Source organism: Triticum aestivum, chromosome 7D (assembly GCF_018294505.1).
Source record: "Triticum aestivum cultivar Chinese Spring chromosome 7D, IWGSC CS RefSeq v2.1, whole genome shotgun sequence".
Classification (NCBI taxonomy): domain Eukaryota; kingdom Viridiplantae; phylum Streptophyta; class Magnoliopsida; order Poales; family Poaceae; genus Triticum; species Triticum aestivum.
In genome coordinates, this window is record NC_057814.1 from 425,676,481 (window position 1) to 425,701,042 (window position 24,562).

The following is a 24,562-nucleotide window of genomic DNA, read 5'->3' on the forward strand; positions in this document are numbered from 1 at the left end:
GGCCCCAAGATGGGATCTCGTGGGTACATAAGGTTGCGGCGGTGGAATTAGGTTTTTGGCTCCGTATCTGATCGTTTGGGGGTACGTAGGTATATATAGGAGGAAGGAGTACGTCGGTGGAGCAACGTGGGGCCCACGAGGGTGGAGGGCGCACCTGGGGGGTAGGCGCACCCCCTACCTCGTGGCTTCCTGCTTTATTTCTTGACGTAGGGTCCAAGTCTCCTGGATCATGTTCGTTCCGAAAATCACGTTCCCGAAGGTTTCATTCCGTTTGGACTCCGTTTGATATTCTTTTTCTGCGAAACTCTGAAATAGGCAAAAAACAGCAATTCTAGGCTGGGCCTCCGGCTAATAGGTTAGTCCCAAAAATAATATAAAAGTGAACAATAAAGCCCAATAATGTCCAAAACAGAAGATAATATAGCATGGAGCAATCAAAAATTATACATACGTTGGAGACGTATCAAGCATCCCCAAGCTTAATTCCTGCTCGTCCTCGAGTAGGTAAATGATAAAAACAGAATTTTTAATGTGGAATGCTACTTGGCATAATTTCAATGTAATTCTTATTAATTGTGGTATGAATATTCAGATCCGAAAGATTCAAGATAAAAGTTCATATTGACATAAAAATAATGATACTTCAAGCATACTAACTAAGCAATTATGTCCTCTCAAAATAACATGGCCAAAGAAAGTTCATCCCTACAAAATCATATAGTTTAGTCATGCTCCATTTTCGTCACACAAGAATGCTCTCATCATGCACAACCCCGATGACAAGCCAAGCAATTGTTTCATACTTTAGTAATCTCAAACTTTTTCAACCTTCACGCAATACATGAGCGTGAGCCATGGACATAGCACTTTGGGTGGAATAGAATATGATGATGGGGGTTATGTGGAGAAGACAAAAAAGGAGAAAGTCTCACATCAACGAGGCTAATCAATGAGCTATGGAGATGCCCATCGATTGATGTTAATGCAAGGAGTAGGGATTGCCATGCAACGGATGCACTAGAGCTATAAATATATGAAAGCTCAACAAAAGAAACTAAGTGGGTGTGCATCCAACTTGCTTGCTCACAAAGACCTAGGGAACTTGAGGAGGCCCATTGTTGGAATATACAAGCCAAGTTCTATAATGAAAAATGCCCACTAGTATATTGAAGTGACGAAACAAGAAACTCTCTATCATGAAGATCATGGTGCTACTTTGAAGCACAAGTGTGGTAAAAGGATAGTAACATTGTCCCTTCTCTCTTTTTCTCTCATTTTTTTGGGCCTTCTCATTTTTTATGGCCTTTCTCTTTTTTTTATTCCTCACTTGGGACAATGCTCTAGAAAATGATGATCATCACACTTCTATTTATTTACAACTCAATGATTACAACTCGATACTAGAACAAAGTATGACTCTATATGAATGCCTCCGGCGGTGTACCGGGATATGCAATGAACCAAGAGTGACATGTATGAAAGAATTATGAATGGTGGCTTTGCCACAAATACTATGTCAACTACATGATCATGCAAAGCAATATGACAATGATGAACGTGTCATGATAAACGGAATGGTGGAAAGTTGCATGGCAATATATCTCGGAATGGCTATGGAAATGCCATAATAGGTAGGTATGGTGGCTGTTTTGAGGAAGATATAAGGAGGTTTATGTGTGAAAGAGCGTATCATATCACGGGGTTTGGATGCACCGGCGAAGTTTGCACCAACTCTCAATGTGAGAAAGGGCAATGCACGGTACCGAAGAGGCTAGCAATGATGGAAGGGTGAGAGTGCGTATAATCCATGGACTCAACATTAGTCATAAAGAACTCACATACTTATTGCAAAAATCTTCAAGTCATCAAAAACCAAGCACTACGCGCATGCTCCTAGGGGGATAGATTGGTAGGAAAAGACCATCGCTCGTCCCCGACCGCCACTCATAAGGAGGACAATCAAAGAACACCTCATGTTTCAAATTTGTTACATAACGTTTACCATACGTGCATGCTACGGGACTTGCAAACTTCAACACAAGTATTTCTCAAATTCACAACTACTCAACTAGCACAACTTTAATATCACTACCTCCATATCTCAAAACAATCATCAAGCATCAAACTTCTCTTAGTATTCAACACACTCATAAGAAAGTTTTTCTAATCTTGAATACCTAGCATATTAGGATTATTTAAGCAAATTACCATGCTATTTAAGACTCTCAAAATAATCTAAGTGAAGCATGAGAGATCAATAGTTTCTATAAAACAAATCCACCACCGTGCTCTAAAAGATATAAGTGAAGTACTAGAGCAAAAACTATATAACTCAAAAGATATAAGTGAAGCACATAGGGTATTCTAATAATTTCCAAATCATGTGTGTCTCTCTCAAAAGGTGTGTACAGCAAGGATGATTGTGGTAAACTAAAAAGCAAAGACTCAAATCATACAAGACGCTCCAAGCAAAACACATATCATGTGGTGAATAAAAATATAGCTCCAAGTAAAGTTACCGATGGAAGTAGACGAAAGAGGGGATGCCTTCCGGGGCATCCCCAAGCTTTGGCTTTTAGGTGTCCTTAGATTATCTTGGGGGTGCCATGGGCATCCCCAAGCTTAGGCTCTTGCCACTCCTTGTTCCATAATCCATCAAATCTTTCACCCAAAACTTGAAAACTTCACAACACAAAACTCAGCAGAAAATCTCGTGAGCTCCGTTAGCGAAAGAAAACAAAAGACCACTTCAAGGTACTGTAATGAACTCATTCTTTATTTATATTGGTGTTAAACCTACTGTATTCCAACTTCTCTATGGTTTATAAACTCTTTTACTAGCCATAGATTCATCAAAATTAGCAAACAACACACGAAAAACAGAATCTGTCAAAAACAGAACAGTCTGTAGTAATCTGTAACTACCGCAAACTTCTGGAACTCCAAAAAATCAGCCAAAATAGGACGACCTAGGAAATTTTTTTATTGATCAGCAGCAATTGGAATCAATATTTTATCACGTTCTGGTGATTTTTAACAATTATTTTCGTGAACAGAAAGTTTCTGGAATTTTCTGCAAGATCAAATAACTATCATCCAAGAAGATCCTATAGGTTTAACTTGGCACAAACACTAATTAAAACATAAAAACACATCTAACAGAGGTTAGATCAAAAAATTATTCCTAAACATAAGCAAAAAGCAAAAAAAACTAAAAATAAAATTGGGTTGCCTCCCAACAAGCGCTATCGTTTAACGCCCCTAGCTAGGCATAAAAGCAAGGATAGATCTAGGTATTGCCATCTTTGGTACGCAATCCATAAGTGGCTCTCACAATAGATTAATATGGTAGTTTTATTTTCTTCCTGGGGAAGTGTTCCATGCCTTTCTTTAATGGAAATTGGAATCTAATATTCCCTTCCTTCATATCAATAATTGCACCAGTCGTTCTAAGGAAAGGTCTACCAAGAATAATAGGACATGAAGGATTGCAATCTATGTCAAGAACAATAAAATCAACGGGTACATAGTTCCTATTTGCAACAATAAGAACATCATTAATTACTCCCATAGGTTTCTTAATAGTGGAATCCACAAGGTGCAAGTTTAAAGAACAATCATCAAAATCACAGAAACCTAACAAATCGCACAAAGTTTTTGGAATCGTGGAAACACTAGCACCCAAATCACACAAAACATAGCATTCGTGATCTTTAATCTTAATTTTAATAGTGGGTTCCCACTCATCATAAAGTTTTCTAGGGATAGAAACTTCCAACTCAAGCTTTTCTTCATAAGATTGCATCAAAGCATCAACGATATGTTTGGTAAAGGCTTTATTTTGACTATAAGCATGAGGAGAATTTAGCACGAATTGCAACAAGGAAATACAATCTATCAAAGAGCAATTATCATAATTAAATTGCTTGAAATCCAAAATAGTGGGTTTATTATCATCCAGAGTTTTGATCTCTTCAATCCCACTTTTATCAATTTTATCATCAAGATCTAAAAACTCCGAATTTTTGGAACGCCTTCTAGGTAAAGGTGGATCATATTCAGTCCCATCATTATCAAGATTCATATTGAAAAGAAAAGATTTAATAGGGGACACATCAATAACTTTTAGATCTTCATCTTTGTTTTCATAAAAATTAGAAGAACACGCTTTTATAAAGCAATCTTTCTTAGCACGCATCCTAGCGGTTCTTTCTTTTCACTCATCAATGGAAATTATCATGGCTTTGAGAGACTCAATGATATCATGCTTAGGAGGAATAGATCTCAGTTTCAAAGAATCAACATCAAGAGAAATTCTATCAACGTTCCTAGCCAATTCATCAACTTTAAGCAATTTTTCTTCAAGCAAGGCATTGAAATTCTTTTGCGAATTCATAAATTCCTTAACACTAGTCTCAAATTCAGAGGGCACCTTATTAAAGTTTCCATAAGAATTGTTGTAGGAATTACCATAATTATTAGAGGAATTGCTAGGATAAGGCCTAGGATTAAAGTTTCCTCTATACGCGTTGTTACCAAAATTATTCCTACCAACCAAATTCACATCCATAGATTCATTATTATTCTCAATCAAAGTAGACAAAGACATATCATTAGGATCAGAAGAAACACTCTTAGTAGCAAATAATTTCATAAGTTTATCCATCTTTCCACTCAAAACATTAATTTCTTCTATCGCATGCACTTTTTTATTAGTAGATCTTTCAGTGTGCCATTGAGAATAATTAACCATAATATTATCTAGGAGTCTAGTAGCTTCTCCTAAAGTTATTTCCATAAAGTGCCTCCGCGGCCGAATCTAAAAGATTTCTAGAAGCAAAATTCAATCAGGCATAAAAAATTTGTATAATCATCCACAAATTCAAACCATTGTAGGGCAATTACGTATCATTAATTTCATCCTCTCCCAAGCTTGTGCAACATGTTCATGATCAAGTTGCTTAAAATTCATAATATCGTTTCTAAGAGAGATAATCTTAGCGGGAGGAAAATACTTAGAGATAAAAGCATCTTTGCACTTATTCCAAGAATCAATACTATTTTTAGGCAAAGACGAAAACCAAGCTTTAGCACGATCTCTAAGCGAAAAAGGAAATAGCTTCAATTTAACAATATCATTGTCAACATCTTTCTTCTTTTGCATATCACACAAATCAACGAAGCTATTTAGATGAGTAGCGGCATCTTCACTAGGAAGGCCGGCGAATTGATCTTTCATGACAAGATTCAACAAAGCAGCATTGATTTCACAAGATTCAGTATCGGTAAGAGGAGCAATCGGAGTGCTAAGGAAATCATTATTGTTGGTATTGGTAAAGTCACATAATTTGGTATTATCTTGAGCCATCGTGACAAACAAGCAATCCAACACACGAGCAAACAAGAAGCAAGCGAAAAAGAGGCGAACGAAAAAGAGAGGGCGAATAAAACGGCAAGGGTGAAGTGGGGGTGAGGAAAACGAGAGGCAAATGGCAAATAATGTAATGCAGGAGATAAGGGTTTGTGATGGGTACTTCGTATGTTGACTTTTGCGTAGACCTCCCCGGCAACGGCGCCAGAAATCCTTCTTGCTACCTCTTGAGCACTGCGTTGGTTTTCCCTTGAAGAGGAAAGGGTGATGCAGCAAAGTAGCGTAAGTATTTCCCTCAGTTTTTGAGAACCAAGGCATCAATCCAGTAGGAGGCTACGCGCGAGTCCCTCGCACCTACACAAACAAATAAATCCTCGCAACCAACGCGATAAAGGGTTGTCAATCCCTACACGGTCACTTACGAGAGTGAGATCTGATAGATATGATAGGATAATATTTTTGGTATTTTTATGATAAAGATGCAAAGTAAAATAAAAGCAACGGAAAATAACTAAGTGTTGAAAGATTAATATGATGGAAAATAGACCCGGGGGCCATAGGTTTCACTAGTGGCTTCTCTCAAGAGCATAAGTATTTTACGGTGGGTGAACCAATTACTGTTGAGCAATTGACAGAATTGAGCATAGTTATGAGAATATCTAGGTATGATCATGTATATAGGCATCACGTCCGCGACAAGTAGACCGACTCCTGCCTGCATCTACTACTATTACTCCACACATCGACCGCTATCCAGCATGCATCTAGAGTATTAAGTTCATAAGAACAGAGTAACGCTTTAAGCAAGATGACATGATGTAGAGGGATAAATTCATGCAATATGATAAAAACCCCATCTTGTTATCCTCGATGGCAACAATACTATACGTGCCTTGCTGCCCCTACTGTCACTGGGAAAGGACACCGCATGATTGAACCCAAAGCTAAGCACTTCTCCCATTGCAAGAAAGACCAATCTAGTAGGCCAAACCAAACTGATAATTCGAAGAGACTTGCAAAGATAACCAATCATACATAAAAGAATTCAGAAGATTCAAATATTGTTCATAGATAAACTTGATCATAAACCCACAATTCATCGGTCTCAACAAACACACCGCAAAAGAATATTACATCGAATAGATCTCCACAAGAGAGGGGGAGAACATTGTATTGAGATCCAAAAAGAGAGAAGAAGCCATCTAGCTAATAACTATGGACCCAAAGGTCTGAGGTAAACTACTCACACTTCATCGGAGAGGCTATGGTGTTGATGTAGAAGCCCTCCGTGATCGATGCCCCCTCCGGCGGAGCTCCGGAACAGGCCCCAAGATGGGATCTCGTGGGTACAGTAGGTTGCGGCGGTGGAATTAGGTTTTTGGCTCCGTATCTGATCGTTTGGGGGTACGTATGTATATATAGGAGGAAGGAGTACGTCGGTGGAGCAACATGGGGCCCACGAGGGTGGAGGGCGCGCCTGGGGGGTAGGCACGCCCCCCTACCTCGTGGATTCCTGCTTTATTTCTTGACGTAGGGTCCAAGTCTCCTGGATCATGTTCGTTCCGAAAATCACGTTCCTGAAGGTTTCATTCCGTTTGGACTCCGTTTGATATTCTTTTTCTGCGAAACTCTGAAATAGGCGAAAAAACAGCAATTCTGGGCTGGGCCTCCGGTTAATAGGTTAATCCCAAAAATAATATAAAAGTGAATAATAAAGCCCAATAATGTCCAAAACAGAAGATAATATAGCATGGAGCAATCAAAAATTATAGATACATTGGAGACGTATCACCTCCCCCCTAGCTCCTTTATATACGGGGGCAGGGGGCACCCCATAGACACAACAATTGATCTGTTGATCTCTTAGCCGTGTGCGGTGCCCCCCTCCACCATAATCCACCTTGGTCATATTGTAGCGGTGCTTAGGCGAAGCCCTGCGTCGGTAGCATCATCATCACCGTCACCACGTCGTCGTGCTGACGAAGCTCTTCCCGGAAGCTCTACTGGATCGTGAGTTCGCGGGACGTCACCGAGCTGAACGTGTGCTGAACGCGGAGGTGCCGTACGTTCGGTGCTGAGGATCGGTCGATCGTGAAGACGTATGACTACATCAACCGCGTTGTTATAACGCTTCCTCTTACGGTCTACGAGGGTACGTAGATGACACTCTCCCCTCTCGTTGCTATGCATCACCATGATCTTACGTGTGCGTAGATTTTTTTTTTGAAATTACTACGTTCCCCTACACTATGTGTGTGTACACCAACATGAATAAACTTTGTTATAGGCATACTTTCCTTTTCATGTGGAAGAAAATCATTGGATAACAGTTCTCATGCACAACAAGAAAAAAGAGTTTCAAGTTTTAAATTCTACTGGTAAATGCAGGAACATAGTTCTTGCAAAGATTACTACGCTGGTAAGATTTCAACATTACATAAAACAACATATAGTAGTAATTACATATGTACTTCATATGAATTTCACATTTTTATTTCAGAGGGTAGAAATAGCTAGAGATACGATGGAGGTGAATGCCCTTATAAATACGGAACATCCTGACGTATCTCCCTAGCCAATAAGGGAGTATAAAATGCCGTTACAAAAGGACGGGTATGTTCAAATGTTGAATTTGTATGCACTTATCTGATCCAACAAAGCTTGACTCACGGTTTCTTGCAGGGTCTCTTGTGGTCTTTTTGTGGTGAAATGCATTCAAAACTGGAATGGAGATGATTGGATATTTGACTTTGATCAAGCTGAGGTTAATGCTTCAAGGGGACGAATTCTAGCTGAAATACTTTTTTCAGAATGCAACACGATGGAAGCCGTGAAAGAGAAGATTCTGAAGATCATGGATAAGAAATGAGTCCGTTGATGGGGTTTTCTCTACGAGGAAATTAGTTTTCTTATTATCGCAACTAAATAAACGTGCCGTTGACGGCACTTGCAACTATTTGGATATTAAGACATTTTTTATTGTAATGCGGCATGATTTCGCACGTTTGGCAACTAAATAAAGGTGTCGTTGTCAGTACTAGCTACAATATTGATTTTGCAATGCCAATCCTATTTGCATCATTATGGGTGATGATTATGTCATGATTTTGGAAGACTATATATGTGTTGTCTGATTATGTGATGATGACGCCGACTTCTGTTGGCTCTTAGAGGCATATAAATGGAGGCGGCTGCCCGCTTGTATGCTGACGCCACTTGTATGATGAAAAAAATATAAGTTAAAGAAAAGGCCCGACCTTCGCTTCTGGACCCATAGGGGACTATGTAACCAACCCAAATCAAGCCGAAAGGCGACTCGGGCGGTCGATTCGGACCCCAAATGGGCCCACAAGCGAGGCCCAACGGGGCTGACAAGGCACTGGTAATAGAGGAGCTCGGGAGCATACGCCAACGCAGCTATTTAAGCCGGTCGGCGCGCCCTTCCATTGGCGAGGTGGGACTAAAGAATCGCCGGCTATGCATGCGGTCGACGCAACGCTGACGAGGCTGGATTCATCCACCATCACCGCCCAGCCCAGGTCAGCCCAATATGAAAGGCCCCGACTCGCCCCTCCCCCGGCCCACTCACCGTCGCGTCGCGCGCCCGACACAACTCTTTAGTCCCACCTCGGAAGCTGACGGGGGCGAGGACCGGCTTAAATACCCCGGCGTCGTACAGAAGTCGAACTCCTCTACTACTACTAGTGTCTGACGTCGCCGCCTCGTTGGACCCAGCTGCTGGGCCGTTGTTGGGCCCTATGGACCACCCGAGTCGCCCGTGTCGGCTTGATTTGGGTGGAAAATTTCCCAATTCCGGTCCAGTAGCTGCCGGTCGGGCATTTTTTTCCACATCGCTGGTCGGGCATTTTTTTGCACAACATCGGTCAGGCGGGGAACGGAACGCACATGTGTATAGTAACACTCATCATTAACCAAACAAAATGCTCAGTATTTAAAAATTGTGAACTCTTTCACATAGCAGTACAAAAAACATGCAATTCATTCGACAAATATGATGTGTCATATCACATATGTTCACATAAGTATTTTCATCAAACATGAACAAATCACTTATTAAGTTTTCTGAGACGCACGTACGAATAAAAATTAACATGGATTATTCAGAGATGACTCGTGTGACCACTTCCATTCTTCCAACAAACCAAGCTTCTTCTCCAGGTCCAATTCCTGAACAAAACATAAAGAAATTGGTGAGAAAAGATAGTCAGTGAAATGAAAGTAGCAACATAACAAAAAATGAGAAGGTACCATCTTACTTCTCGTTCAATTTACATGTAGCCTTGTTATGACCTGGGAGACTACACAGACTGCACAAAGGACCACTTTTCTTCTCTGTAAAATCTTTTGGCCTACCATTCTTCGTAACGTCGGGGCCCCCCTTTGACCGCCCCTTCTTAGGTGCACCCTTCGTCGAAACTTTCTGAGGATCACCAATACCAGGTTCAACTTGTTGTGCCTGACTTGCCTCCTTCATAAGCTTAGCATACCTTCTACTTCCTATAAGTTCCTCCTTTGGTATCTTTTTCTGCGCTATTATGTTGTCCAGACACTTCATCAACTCGTCAAACAAGAAGGGATCATGTGCTGCAACATGAGCAGCCTCTGCGGTTTTTATGCTTATTTGACTATACTTGTCTCTCTCTAATGGCCCTGACCAACCCCATCCAAACATATCACTCTTCTGCTGCATAGGCAACCCATCTCTCGCATTTTTTGACAACCGATGAAGGACACAACACTTTGGTATTTCAGTTGTGCTCAGATGATGGAGAACAAAAAGAATGTGTTTGCATGGCAGCCCTTTCCGAACCATCCTAAGACAACTGCATGTTATAGTTTCTTCTGAGTTACCTGGTTCATAAACAACATTGTACATGAACTTGTGGTTATCCTTCCATGTCACCATCAATGTCTGATGCTCAATTCCCACGAGCGTCTCAAATATCTCCAGCTGACCCATATTTTGAAAATCTTTTTGCAGGATGTAGAAATTAGCAGGTGTGAATACTTTGGCGTCATGCTCCTCAAGGGCCTTATATTCAGTAACCGACGGTGGGTCTTTCTGGTGTGCCTCGCAGTCATCGTACGCCTCGTTCTCACGCAGGCGAACTATACAGTTCTCATAATGCACTACCAAATCAACTATTGTCATACCGTAGTCCAGGTGAAGGCGAAGGCAGGAGTTGAAGCTTTCGCTCCTCTGGTTACTTCGCATACCAAGAAAGAAACCATCAGAAAAATATGATGCTGCCCAAAGTCTCCTCTTCCTGTACATCCTGTCAAGCCACTCTTGAGTTCTATCCGTCTTCCACTTATCATAGAAAGTGGTCCATCTCTGCTCAAAGTTCGCTTGAGAGGTGGCATAGTATAGGAGCGATCTGAACTCATCCAGTGACTTGTAATGCAGGTGCCTCTGCATATTTTTCTGGATATGCCAGGAGCAAAGACGATGGAACACATCTGGAAGGACAGTCCTAATAGCCCGGATCATTGCAGCGTCACCGTCTGTGATTATTGACTTTGGCTTCACCTGACAGTTTGCCTTCATAAATGTCTGCAGCAGCCACACGTATGTCCCTTCCGTCTCATCAGCAATGATGGCACAACCAAACACTGTGGTGCAACGGTGGTTGTTAACTCCGACAAAGGGGACAAACGGCATACCATACTTGTTTATCTTATATGTGCTATCAAACACGACCACATCTCTGTAGTCCTGATAGTCCCTCCACGACTGTGCATCACACCAGAACATACTCTTCAGTCGCCCTTCCTTGTCAAGCACATACTAAAAAAACTCAGGGTCCTTCTCCTTCCTGCTCCTCATAATGCCAACTGCCGTCTCAGCGTCACCCTTTGCAATGAGCTTCATTTTTTCTCCGGAACAAAGATTGTAAATGTCCCTCCTGATAAGCCCGCACTTATCGTACGAACCGTATCTGCTGATGAAGTTGTCCATTATTATATGCTTTCTTATCCCGGCCGCTTCCAGCGCCAATATCTCTGCCCTCATGCTTTCTCCAATCCGTCTGTGTGACCACAGAAAACAAACCTCGTCGGGCCTAGCCATCGCGTGGTTGTGATCATCCACGAATGACGCGACGAACCAAACGCCACATTCTCTGTCCAGCTTCACCACCATATGTGCACCGCAGTCGCAACGAGTCTCCGGTCTAAGCCTACGCTTGCGGCCCTCCATGGTTATAAACTTGCTCTGCCTTCTCCCTGCCCTGGAGCAAAGAAACCGCCGGTAACGTATCATTCCTGAAGCACCTCGTTTCACCTTCTGTTTCTTGATGCTAAACCCGTTCTCTTCGGCGTGATTGTTGTAGAATATGTATGCATCCCCTTGCGACCGAAAGGTCATAGCCATCACCTTCCAATGTGTCTCCAGCATCTGCTGCTGCCTTCGAGCCTCCTCAATGTCGATCTCCCCCTCATCGTGATCACCGCTAACACCATCTGACTCCTCCTACAAAATTCATATGAAAAGATATATGTCAATTACTATCATTTAATTCATACTATTCATCGATGTACAACATCTATCAACGAACCAGGCTCAAGTTATCTGCGAATGATTCTTGTAAACTATTTTGCACATTGTCAACATCCACATCTTCATGCAAATTTGTATACATAGATAAATAGTCAGCCATGCCATGCATTGCAGATTCAAAGATGAAATCAAAATATACGCCACTTACGTTTTCACTATTTGCGCCATGTTCATTATTATCAAAATCCTCCGGAGGCAAGATATCATATGATGAGACGGAATCGTTGTCGCTGATGTCATCATCTTCGTTAAGAATATCGTTATTATTCTGAGTCGCCTTATTAGTACCATTCTCATCCCCCGTGAATGCGGTTTGTTCGTCCATGACAACAGACCTAACTCACGAAACTGCACAACATTGATGATTCAACATCTGTTAAGTTTGTATAGTGGAGGCGGCGCTGCCACGGCATGCAGTCGTCCGGGGAGGCGGCGCTGCCACGGCATGTTTACGTGAACCCTAAACCCTAGATCACTATATGAAATCATCACTTCTGTCATCTAGCATGCTAGGTTTACATGACGAGATTAGATGGCAAACCTTGGGCCGCGGTGTAGACGTCGCCGGAGTACGACGGCGGTCCTTCAGGTAGGGCTCTAGCCAGCGGCGACGAAGGACGGCCGAGGGTGAGATGCAAGACGGCGGCGGCGTGCAAGATGAGGGCCGCGGTGTAGACGTCGCCGCCGTAGGTCGACGCGGGCCGGATCCGCGACGGGGGACGGCAGCGCGGTCAGTCGTAGCCGACGCGCCGTCGGACGACGACGTTCAGATGCGGCGTCGGATGGGGTTCAGTCGGCGGCGATCGGCCGCGGCGGCGTTCGGCCGCGGCGGCGATCGCACGGTTGGAAAATGGACGTGATCGACGTCCGTGATCGTCGGGCGGGCGAGAAGATCGTGCAGACGCCTTTTTTCCCGTACACGCGCGGCGGTCTTTTTTTTTTGCATCCGTGGAGGTATACGGACGTCGGTCTATACAGTATGATAGGAGGTGGGTATACGATTCTTTTTTTTTTTGATAAACATGGGTATACGATTCTTTCGTATGCCCATTATGCCCTTCTACGTTTTGTGGGGGGTCTACCGAAGCAAGGCCCTTTAAGTAATAAAGTAATAAAGTGTTCCTTATCAGAAAATGCTGATCTTTTGCTTTTCTTTGTGGGGGTTCCAACACGCTGATCTGCGCAGCACATTCACACGAACAGCCTTCGCAGCGTCAGCGTACCGCCGCCGTCCGGTCCGGTCCGATTGCTTGCTTGCTGTCGCGTACAAACAAAATATAACCATGCCAGCGGCCAGCCCCGTGACTTCCCCTTCGATACAACGTAGAAGCGAGTTTGGCAATATTTAGTTTTTACTTCTAAACAATTCGACAGGATTGGCTTCAAGTAGTCGCGTTGATTCGCCATTAGTTTACTCAAAACTCGTGCTATAAACCATGCTGCAAACATCAATGGTTACCGTGCAGCTGCCACTCCACCAAGCCAATGGCTCAGCCTGAGGACAGGATCATCGCCGGCGTCTTCATCGGCATCGTGGCCTCCCTGCTCGTGTCCATCATCGTGTGCAGCCTCTGCCGGGGCCACCGCAACGGCGCCGCGGCGGCCGCCCGGGCGCGGCCGCTGCCGGGGCGTGCTACAGTCACCACTACTGTCCGCGTCGACCAGCGGCAGCTTCGCCAGGCCTGCGCCGCCGGCGTGACGGCCGGCCTCCCGGCGTTCACGTACAGCCCGTCGGTGAAGCACAACGTGACGGGCGGAGGGGAGGAGGCGGCGACGTGCTCGGTTTGCCTCGGCGCGCTGCAGCTAGGAGACACGGTGCGGCTGCTGCCGGCGTGCCTGCACGTGTACCACGCGGAGTGCATCGACCCTTGGCTGGGCGCGCACTCGACGTGCCCGATCTGCCGCTCCGACACTGACCCGGCCACGGGCGTCGGCTGTCTACCACCTGCCTAGGCTAGGCTTTTGCGTGGCGAGGTGCATACTAGTACTCGCTACGTACTGCCTTGGAGGTTCGCATTGAATAGGTGTACATTGACGAGTGTAACATTGCTGTAAATAAACTTTAGTATCTACATAGAGCATCTACAGCCAGACGCCTCAAACCATTTCTCGTATGTCTACGGACACGCTCGGTCGGACAAGAGAGAAGAAAATGTGATCCACCCGAACCCCTTATATCATCCCTATACGTTCGAGCTGTCCGCGAACCTCATATCCATCTTAAATGTAGGGAGGATATAAGGGCTCGCGGACGCGCCCGGACAGTCTACCACGTAGGACGCGGCCCCACCCCGGAACCACCTTTTCTTTTTCTTTATTCATTCTTTTATATTTCTCTTTTCATCTCCACCAATCCCGTGAAAGTGGCCGGACATATAAGGAGTGTGGCTGCGTGAACGGACAAATAGGGGCTCAAAACGGACACACACGGTCACTGACCGAGCGTGTTCAGGAGCGTTTAAGGAGTCATATTTACTATGTCCGGCTGTAGATGCTCTTAGGTCACTAGGCAGGAGAAGGCAGGAATGTATAAATAAATCTATTTGTCTCCTTGAGAAGTAATCCAGGTGGCCTGGGTTCGATTCTCACTCTACCTCGGTGAGATTGTTACTAGTTCTTCAAGTTACTTTATTCCTGAATTCTGAATCGCGCAGCTGCGCTTGTTCGCTGTCTCAAGCGCACGCGCTCCAGCGATCCAATCCGCGCGCGATCCGCTTCCGACCGGGTGCCGTTACAGGATTACGCGGGGCGTGCGGCGCGTGGTGGGCCCGACACCTTTATTCCAGGCGAAATCGCCCGCACCCCCCGCTCCTCTTGTTCGAAACCGCCCGCCCGCACCCTGCAGAGATTTCATTTGAACTCCTCCCCGTCTCCCTTCCTCTCCTCTAGCAACGACGCGACGAGGCGAGGTGCTGCGGTGGTGGATCCGACACGGAGTCGCCGGTGCGGGAGGCCGTCCGCGAGCGCCGCGAGTCGCCGGCTGCAGGCGAAGGTAAACCCGGCACCTATGCTCCCCTATTCTCGCTCTGCTTCCCGGTTGCAGTCCATGGCGTTTAGGGTTTCGGTGACGGGGCGGGCACGAGGTTGTCCATGGCGTCCTCGGGCTCCGCGTCATCAATGTCGGGGAAGGGCGCGGCGTTGCTATGGCAGGGGGTGGTGCTTGGGGGAGGCGGGATTGAGTCGCTGTAAGGGGACACGCGCGGCCGAATCCTGGTGACTGGGGCATAGGATTCTTTTTTTGATGTTGCTTGCTTCTCAGGACGCAGTTGCTCATAATTTTGATGGCAGTTGCTTAGATTTTTCCTGTAATTTGCGAGATGGAGGGGCAGGGTAAGGGGATGCATCTGACTTGGGCAGTTGTTCATAAATTTGATGCTAGTTGCTTAGATTTTTCCTGCAAATTTGCGAGGGGAGGGTCATGGGATGCATCTGACTTGAGCAATTGTATAGAATTTTGATGGTAGTTGCTTAGGTTTTTCCTGCATTTTGTGAGGGGAGGGTCAGGGCAAGGGGACGCATCTGACAGAGGCACAGGATTCGAGTTTTTTTCCTGATGTGATGGAGGGGCGATCGAAGTTCATAGTATCCACAGTTGCACTAATTAGGGGCAGTAGTCGCCTTGTGTTCAACATTAAAGCAGCACACTATTTTTTTGGGGAAGATGGTATTTGTAGTTGGTTGATTTTTAGTTATTGCCTAGATTTGCAGCACCAAGCTGTTATCCTTTTTGTAGTGTTCTTTAAAATTATTGTATGAAACATGACATTGCCTATATATATCCACCATCGAGTTGCGGTTTTTATCGCAACTATGAATAGGAGATGAGATATCTCTCACGAATAAGTGGCAACTTTTTATGGGTGTTTTTGATGTTTTACCTAATGTGATGAAGATGAATATGTGACTGTTTTTTGTGATGAGGAGTTTTTTATGTGCTTGTTTTATGTCATTTATTTTAGTTGCCACAAAATAATGAGTAGTTGCATAGTTTTCAACACCAAATTGCTTTTGCAAGCACTAGCATTCAGTAGTTGAGTTATCTCTGGGTAGGAGTAAATGGAGATCGTTCATCTCCAAATGACAGTGAAGTTACCTCCAATGCAAGTAGTTCATTGAGCAGTTGAGTTATAGGGCTTTGTATCTTTTTTCATCAACATGGCTTTTTTGGTGTGTTTCTTTTACAGAATGGCTCCGAAAAGCAAAAGGCCTGCGGGAAGAACTGATGGTGAAAATGAGGGAGAAGAAGTGGTAGCTCAATCAGCAAGGAGTAATGTTGGACGCAAGCGCGGGCGGACGAATCAGGATCCTGTACGTGGTGGTCGGGTAGGGAAACGGGCCACCAATTCTGCCCGGGGTGGTCGGGCGAGGAAACGGGCCACCGATTCCGCCCCTCGTGATGAAGGAGGGAGAAATCTGAAACGTGCGAAGAAAGTCGCGGGCGAGGTATTTTTTTCATGAAAAACTTGAAAGAAGGGATGCATCCTTTTTTTAATATGTAATGCTCAATTAGCATGTCATTTTCTTTTGTATATGCACTCCTATCTTTGATAAGCAGCAGAATAGCAGTGTAGTAGTTGCCTAGTTTAGTACTAGCAGTTGCAGTTCAATATAGATCTAGTTGCTAAGTTTTTTAGCAAACACAGCTTGCTTTTTTAATTATGGTGTGGTTTGCTTAGCTTAGTACAGTGGGTTGCTCAGCTTAATATAGTGGGTTGCTCAATTTAATATAATTGTCGCTGCCTTTTTTTAATGAGTTTTTCCGTTCATTTTTATGCAGATTGGTAGCAGTGGGCCACCATCGAGGAACAGGGCATCACCTTCAAGAATTTTTGTCCTAAACAGTGGCCTTGATGATACACAAAAGGATGCCATCGGTGATATAAGCTTTGGGGGCGTGCTTGATATCGGCACAAGAACAATGAAAGGAGATCTTGTGAAGTTTGTCATGAAGTGTTATGATCTAGAGTTGTCGCAGCTTGTTATCCCAGATAGGGGGAAGATCCTAGTTGATGCAGCAAGTGTAGAAAGAATCTGGGGTTTGTCAAGGGGGCAGAGGAAGGTTGCGTATGAAGTGGAGCCAGACGTAGTTAGGTTGTTCAACGAGAAGTTCAACATCCCGACAGGGCCCGCGCCATCAGTGACCGAGTGGTGCAAAATGATAAATGATATGGGAGTTGTTGCAGACGACAAGTTCTTAAGTGCCTGGCTGGTTGTTGTTTATAGTTGTTTTCTTGCACCGACCACTAGCTTGAAGGTGTCACCGCACGCATACTCAGCTGCGCTGAATCCACGTGAGGTTGTGAATTCAAATGTTTGCCAGTTTGTCGTCGACCAACTTAGGCTTTCTTTCATGGGTTTTGGAGACAAGAAGAATACTATATGTTGCTGCCTTTTTCACCTGGTGGTAAAGTGATCTAGACCTCCCCCCCCCCCTCTTTTTCGGTTCATTTTGTGTTATATGTTTCATGCTGAAGTTGGATAGGTCTTTTCGCAACTCACATGTGTTGTCTATTTTTTGAAACAGCTCCTCTACCTTGACTCGCTTGATGTGGACTACAGGACAGTCCATAAGGATTATGTGGGTGAGAGGACGGCAATTGTTCTTCCAAGGGTCAAAGCATGGAATGAAGGTCTGATCAAAGCAGTAATTAAGAAGGACAGGATTAGGAAGGGTGTCTATGGAAAGTTGCGAGTAAGTGTTACTTTACTTTCTGAATAGAATTTTTGTAGTTACATTATTTTTTTCATGCAGTTGCCCACCTATAGGGATTGTGTTGCCTAATTTTAGGAGCTAGTTGCTTTGAAGCTAGTTTCATGACAGTTTTTTTTTTGCATGGAAATTTGTATGGTAATCTTCCTCATTTTGTCTCCAAGTAGTCATACATGTCCAATTACATGAGTTTTTTTTAAGCAACAGTTGCCCACCTATAGTGATTGTGTTGCCTAATTTTAGGATCTAGCTGCTTTGAGCTAGTTCCATGATAGTTTTTTTTGCATGGAAATTTGTATGGTAATCTTCCTCATTTTGTCTCCAAGTAGTCATACATGTCCAATTACATGAGTTTTTTAAGCAACAGTTGCCAATAATTTTTAGTTCTTTGTAGTTGCTCAATTATCGGGGGGTTGCTGTAGGTGTTGTAGTTTTTTGTGATGTCCATAACTACAGTTGCCATCAATAGTGCTGGTGTTGCCCTAAGTTAGGGAGGCAGTTGCTCATCCATCCCCTCTTTTGAACTTTTTTGATCTTTTTGCTAACTGAGTTTATCATGTACATTTTTTTTTACAAAAAACTGCTCAAAGCCGAGTTCTCGAGGTGCGCAGAAGATAGTGTTTTTGGGAGCATGGATCACATCCAGAAGTTTGTCGCTGCGAGGCTTCCTCAAAACTACAACACCAATGTATTTTCTTTGCTACCATGGTTTTGCTATTTCATAAGAAACAGATTGTTTTTTTGTTCATCATTGTTGTTATATAGACTGCTCATCTTTGAGTTTTGTATTTTTGTGTTTTGCAGAAACAAAGGAGGTTGTCAATGCTGGTCCATGATATGTGCTCTGAAATATCAATCCAAATTGGGAGGTTTGTTCAAGGGGTGGGCAGGTTGGAAGAGGAGGAGGTTGAACCAGCAGCCACAAGCGTTTCTAGGGTCGCAAGCATACGTCAATCAGCACGGCAGATAAGGGCGGCGACAAGTCCAAAACAGCAGAAGGTCGCAAAGCAAAAGAATACAAGGGGCAGTAGCAGTCGGTGCAAGGAGACACTTTTGGCGTCCGATGACGAGGAGGAGGAATCTGACGAGGAAGAATTTGAATCTTCAAAAGAAGAAGAGGAGGAAGGGAAAGATGAGGACAGTCCTGAAGAGGAGAGTTCAGATCAGGACGGGGACAGGAATGATGACGATGACGACGACGATGACTATGATGATGATGTTCCATCATACAGCAGCCCGCCAGCAGCCACAGAAACTGGTGATGATGATTCACAGCACATGGACATTGACAACTCATAGTCGCTCCTTGCTGGTGAAGATGATGGTGAAGATGAGGAAGAGGACGACGAGCATGATGCTGAAGAGGAAGACCAGGACAGGGAGGAGGATGATGAAGAGGAACGTGACGATGAAGAGAACAAAGAGAAGGAGAGAAATGTGGAAGAGGGCAATGAGAAAGAGAATGAACTAGAAAAGAAAGAGGGGAAATCGGAGGAGAAACAGGATGATGAAAAGAATGAAGAGGAGGAAAAAGAGGAGGAAGACAGAGAGGATGAAGATGATGAGGCGGAGCAAGATGGCAGGGGTGGGAAGAAGGGGGGTGAAGATAAGGATGATGGCGGCACTGGCGGCAACGCTAGCACCGACCAGCCCAGTAGGGGAGCTGGTGATGATGAGGGAGGTGCACGAAATCTGGGGTGGCATGGGGGCAGTTGCGATGATGAGGTGCCATTAAGTATGATCATGGAGAAACTCAAGCGTACTTGCAAGGAAAAAAGTGAGCTAGAGGAAACGATGTCCGTCGAGAGCACACAAGGAAGCATCCAAAGCACTGGCAGTTTTTTTCAGAGCAGCTTTGTTAAGATGGACATGTGGAAGGAGCCGTTTGAGGTTCAGAGTGGGCCTGTCATTTCAGCTGCAGATGTGGTGAGGATTGGAGATACCCAGTATAGACAGAAACAAGTTATCCCCGAGACCCATGATATCCCTCTTTTTCCGATGCCCGCGATGCCAATTGAGGAAAAATTCTCCGGGATGGGTTTGTGCTTTGAGACGATGGTAGATGAGTTGGAACTACCAAGTTTTGGCCAAAAAGAGAAGGAAAGAAAGCTTGCAGGAGGAGATGGAGTTGCTGTCGCGAGGAAGGTCAAGAAAGTGAGCCATAAGACAGTTAAGGCTTTTGTTATGTCTCCAAAAGGAAGCGAGGATGCGGCTGGTCAAAGTGCTGTAACTACGACAACCAGCCAGCAAGTTCCGACAGCTCAGAGGCCGACAGATGAAGTGGCAAGTCAGAAAGCCACATCACCAGCAAAAAGCAAGGTTTACCAGAAAAGAGCAGCAAAGAAGCAAAACAGAGCAACTGATCATATTCTGCAAGCAACTGAACAAAAAAAACAAGCAACTGCTGAAACAGCAAAGACTGGAAACAGAGCAACTGGTGCTACCTTTGAATCAACTCAGCAAAAAACTCAGGCAACCAGAGTGAGCATGTAGGCAGCAGCCCTTCCCACGCAAAGTATGGAAGCAACTGTTGTGTTGGAGGAAGCAACCCCTGAGCAAGAGCAAGCAACTGCCCAGGAATCAACAGGCAAGCCTCCGGTACTCCCCAACAAGCAAGCGTGCTCTGCAAAGGGGAAAGAAATCTCATTCCATGATATTAGGGGCATCAACGAGCTGCTCGAGAAGTGTGTGAGCCCAGGTTCGACACCACCGCTCGCGAGGAGTAAATCTGCTGGCACCATACCTGTAATATGGACATCAACTGCCATCAATCTACCAGCAAACAAAGGATCATGCGATTCAGGTGAAGAAGCACGATTGCTGCAAAGATCAAAGTCTGGGAGTTCTATGTGGGATGATTACTGCCCAGCTCCACCTTTCTATCTTGGGATAGATGAGCCAGCAGGAATAATAGGTGAGGAGGGCAAGGCAACAGAGGATAAGGGGGTGGCAAATGCACCTGCTACCGGTGACATTGAGTGGGGAATTGACTGGGGCAAGATGGATTTCGATGAAGTTGTCGAGGGGGCAGTGAAAAATGTTGTAGGACAGAGTGCGGGGCACATGTCACCTGCCGGTTTCAGTACACCAACCGAAGTTGCAAAACCTACCGCTGAGGGTGAATCATCGGGCAAAGGTGCAGCCAGCAGCTCGGAAGAGCCCGTTCCTAAGAAGCGCGAGAGGAGGATACTGAAAGCTCCACCATCACAGAGGTCACCATATGTGAACGTAGAGATGAGGAAGGATTTCACATGCAATGCAGAAACAAACAGAGTGTACGCGCTGGTTCTGTTGCTTGGAGGAGGAGGAGGGACGAGAAGGACGTCGCAGGGTGATGATACAACATGTGTGTTTCTTCCAGTAGCCACTTTTTTTCCTGGTTTTTTCTTTTTGCATGCAATGATCTCTCCTATTGTTATTTTTCTCAACAAAGCATTTCTTTTGTTCTACAGGCCGCATATCATAAACTATCATGGTTACTTTTGCACAATCAAGGAGCTTGCTCAATCAATGAAGAAGACAGGCTGGATGAAGACACATGTCTTTGAGTTAGGGATTGAAGCAATCATGTACAACAGACAGGAGGGGTCCAAGAAAATAATCATGCATGTTAGGTTTTCGGTAAGAGAAATAAAACCCACATGTTTTCCTTTTCGTTTTGGCACTGAATTTGTTTCTTTATCATCTCATTCTACATTTCTTCATAGACTTGGCTTCAAAGACTCGATTTCGATGTGAAGGAGCGGCATGACAGGTTCAAAGAATCAAACCGTTTGGATGAGCAAGACATGGTATGCTCCATGTGTTTACTAGTTGTTCCCCTTTTAAAAACATTTTTCAGTTGTCTATAATTGTGTGTGTGTTTGTTGTCTAAATTTCTATGACATGTGACACATAATTAGGATGGCTTTAGGTGCATGTGCAAACCCCCCTGCTGTGCATGTACAAACCACCCCTGCTGTGTACCTACTATAATAGCCCCCTCAAGATATGAGCGAGTAGTATCTGTCAGTTGGCTTTTCTTTACATATAAGTTGCCTGTTATAGTTTGCATTGTTGCCTAAAAAGTGCATGGTTATAGTGACATTTTTTGTGCATAGGTTGAAAACCAAGAGCATTGCCTGTGCTTTGTTGTTCAGAAGTCATTTTTTTCTTTATTTTTGGTTTTGACATATCCGTCGCACTTACTCAAGTAAAGTTGCTCCTACCAACTCAGGGTTGCCTGAAATCACATCAGAAAGTTGGTGTTTTTTTTGTTTTTACAAGATCATTTTTTTTGAGAAGCTGGTATCAGGAAATCATAGGAGTTGCTTGAAATCACATCATAAGTTGCTCATAAAACCCACAGAGTTGCCTGATAAGCCATTGCAGAAGCTTCATACACATGTCAGAAGTTTTTTGATGTTTTTTAGTGTTTTGAGAGCTATATCAAAAGTTGCCTAAAATTCTAGAGAGTTGCCTAAAAATCATATCACATGTTGCTCCTAAAAACATATAGAGTTGCCCAAAATCATATCAGCAGTTGATGTCCTTGTTATGCTGACATGGTTTTTTTTTCTTGAAGGCTATGATTCCTGTGCTTGAAAATTTAGACCCAGAAAATTCACCTAGGCTAACAACCAGGTGGACTTGATTATGTCAACAATAGATAGACTTTTCTGCAATACTGAGCTTGACAAGATTTTTCCATTAGCCTCCTGTATTGCTTTGCCTAGGTGTGGCGGTGACCATGCCCCCATTATTTGGGAATCAGGGGTGGAGCAAATGCCCAAAGGTAGCAGTTATAGGATGGAAAAATGGTGGTTACTTAGAGAGGACTTCTCCAATCCAATTACCAAAATTTGGAATGAACCCACCTCTGGGCCAATCCCTTGGACAAATGGCAAGAAAATATGAGAAAGCTTAGAAGAGTGACCAAAGGGTGGAGCTCAAATGAGGAGGCTCAACTTAGGAGATATAAGAAAATCCTTCTAGAGGAATATGAAAAGCTAGATATCAAATCTAAAACTGTAGTGATCTCTAACTCTGAGTCCTCTAGACTCAAATTTACCCATAGTGAACTCCAGAAAATTTGGCTTCAAGAGGAGATTAAAGCAAAACAGAGATCTAGAGATAGGGACATCAAGGAAGGGGACAGGAATACTGAGTATTTCCATGCAGTGGCAAACCAAAGGAGGAGGAAAACTACCATCCACTCCTTGGATGGCCCACAGGGGCCAGTCACTGATACTAAGGAAATGCTTGGAATTGCATGTAGCTTCTATAAGGATCTTTTCAAGAAAGAGGAGAGGAGTGGATACCAGTTGGATCCATCCTTCTTCTCTGATGAAGATAAAATTAATACTGCTAAAAATGAAGCCCTTGAGGCCCCTTTCTCGGAGGAGAAATTAAAAGGGTTGTCTTTGAATCATACTATGATGGTGCCCCTGGCCCAGATGGTATTCCCTTCTTCTTTTACCAGCATTTCTGGGAGCTGATCAAAAAAGACCTAATAGCCATGTTTGAAGTTTTCCATCAAGGGGAACTGGCTATCCATAGGCTCAATTTTGCTATGCTGACATTGACCCCAAAAGAGGCTGATGCTTCCAGCATGAAAATATTTAGGCCCATTAGTTTGCTTAACTGCAGCTTTAAGATCTTCACTAAGGTCCTCACTAATAGACTAGTTGGTATTCTGCAAAGGCTCGTAGCAAGTAACCAATCTGCCTTCCTAAAAGGCAGATATATCTTAGAAAGTGTAGTTACTGCTCATGAAATCCTGCACTCCATCTACTCTACCAAGAGACAGGGCCTAGTACTTAAATTAGACTATGAGAAGGCCTTTGATAAAGTAGATTTGGAATTCCTTGAAGAACTGCGTAGGAAAAGAGGCTTTGGGGAAAAATGGATCCATTGGATCCTGCAAATCACTAGAGGAGGTTCAGTGGGTGTGAAGTTGAACAACACTGAGAGTGATTTTTTTCTCACTAGAAAAGGATTGAGGCAGGGGGGCCCTATTTCCCCACTACTATTCAACCTATTAGTTGATATACTTACTAGAATGTTAATGAAAGCAGCAAATCATCAGCTGATAGAGGGGCTGTGTGCTGAGATCTACCCTGGAGGGATTATATGCCTTCAATATACTGATGATACTATTTTGTTTTTAGATAATAACCTGGAGCATACCAGAAACCTTAAGATGGTTCTCTCTTGTTTTGAGATGATCTCTGGCATGAGAATCAACTATAGTAAAAGTGAGCTCATCCCAGTTAACATGGATGAAGTTGAGGTGGGGGAGTTCCTAGACACACTGGAGTGTGCAAAAGGTTCCTTCCCAATTAAGTACCTTGGGATACCACTGCACTATGATAAGCTTAGAAGAGAAGATATACAACCACTTATTGATAAGATTATGAAAAGGATTGCTGGGTGGAGAGGAAAACTTCTATCTTATAAGGGAAGGATTATCCTCATCCAGGCATGTTTAGCCAGCATTCCTGTATACCTGCTTTCTTTCTTTAAATTCCCAAAATGGGCATTAGAGCTTATAAATACTCAAATGGCAAATTGTCTGTGGAATGATTTTGAGGGACACCGGAAATTACATTTGGCTAACTGGAAAATGGTCTGCATGAAGAAAGAATTTGGGGGGCTTGGCATCCCAAATCTCCAGGAGGTTAAACTTTGCCTATTAGGATCTTGGGTTAAAAGATACTATGAAGGGGAAGGAAAACCCTGGAAGATGATGATAGACCAGAAATACATGAGAGGCAAGACTAATGTTTTTGCCCCCACCACCTCCACCAGTACCTCTAGGTTCTGGAAAGGAGTAAAATCCATCATCCAAACTTTCAAATTTGGATATAGATGGAAAATAGGAATAGGAGATAAGATTAGGTTTTGGGAGGATACTTGGTTT

At 43.9% G+C, this 24,562-nt stretch overlaps 1 protein-coding gene across 1 annotated transcript; it reads left to right on the forward strand.

Annotated features, from left to right (window-relative positions):
* Positions 1–13,436: 13,436 nt before the first annotated feature.
* On the forward strand, positions 13,437–13,904 carry LOC123171142 (RING-H2 finger protein ATL34-like). Its single transcript, XM_044588771.1, has one exon. The coding sequence runs from the start codon at positions 13,437–13,439 to the stop codon at positions 13,902–13,904; it is 468 nt and encodes a 155-aa protein (XP_044444706.1).
* The last annotated feature ends 10,658 nt before the right edge of the window (positions 13,905–24,562 follow it).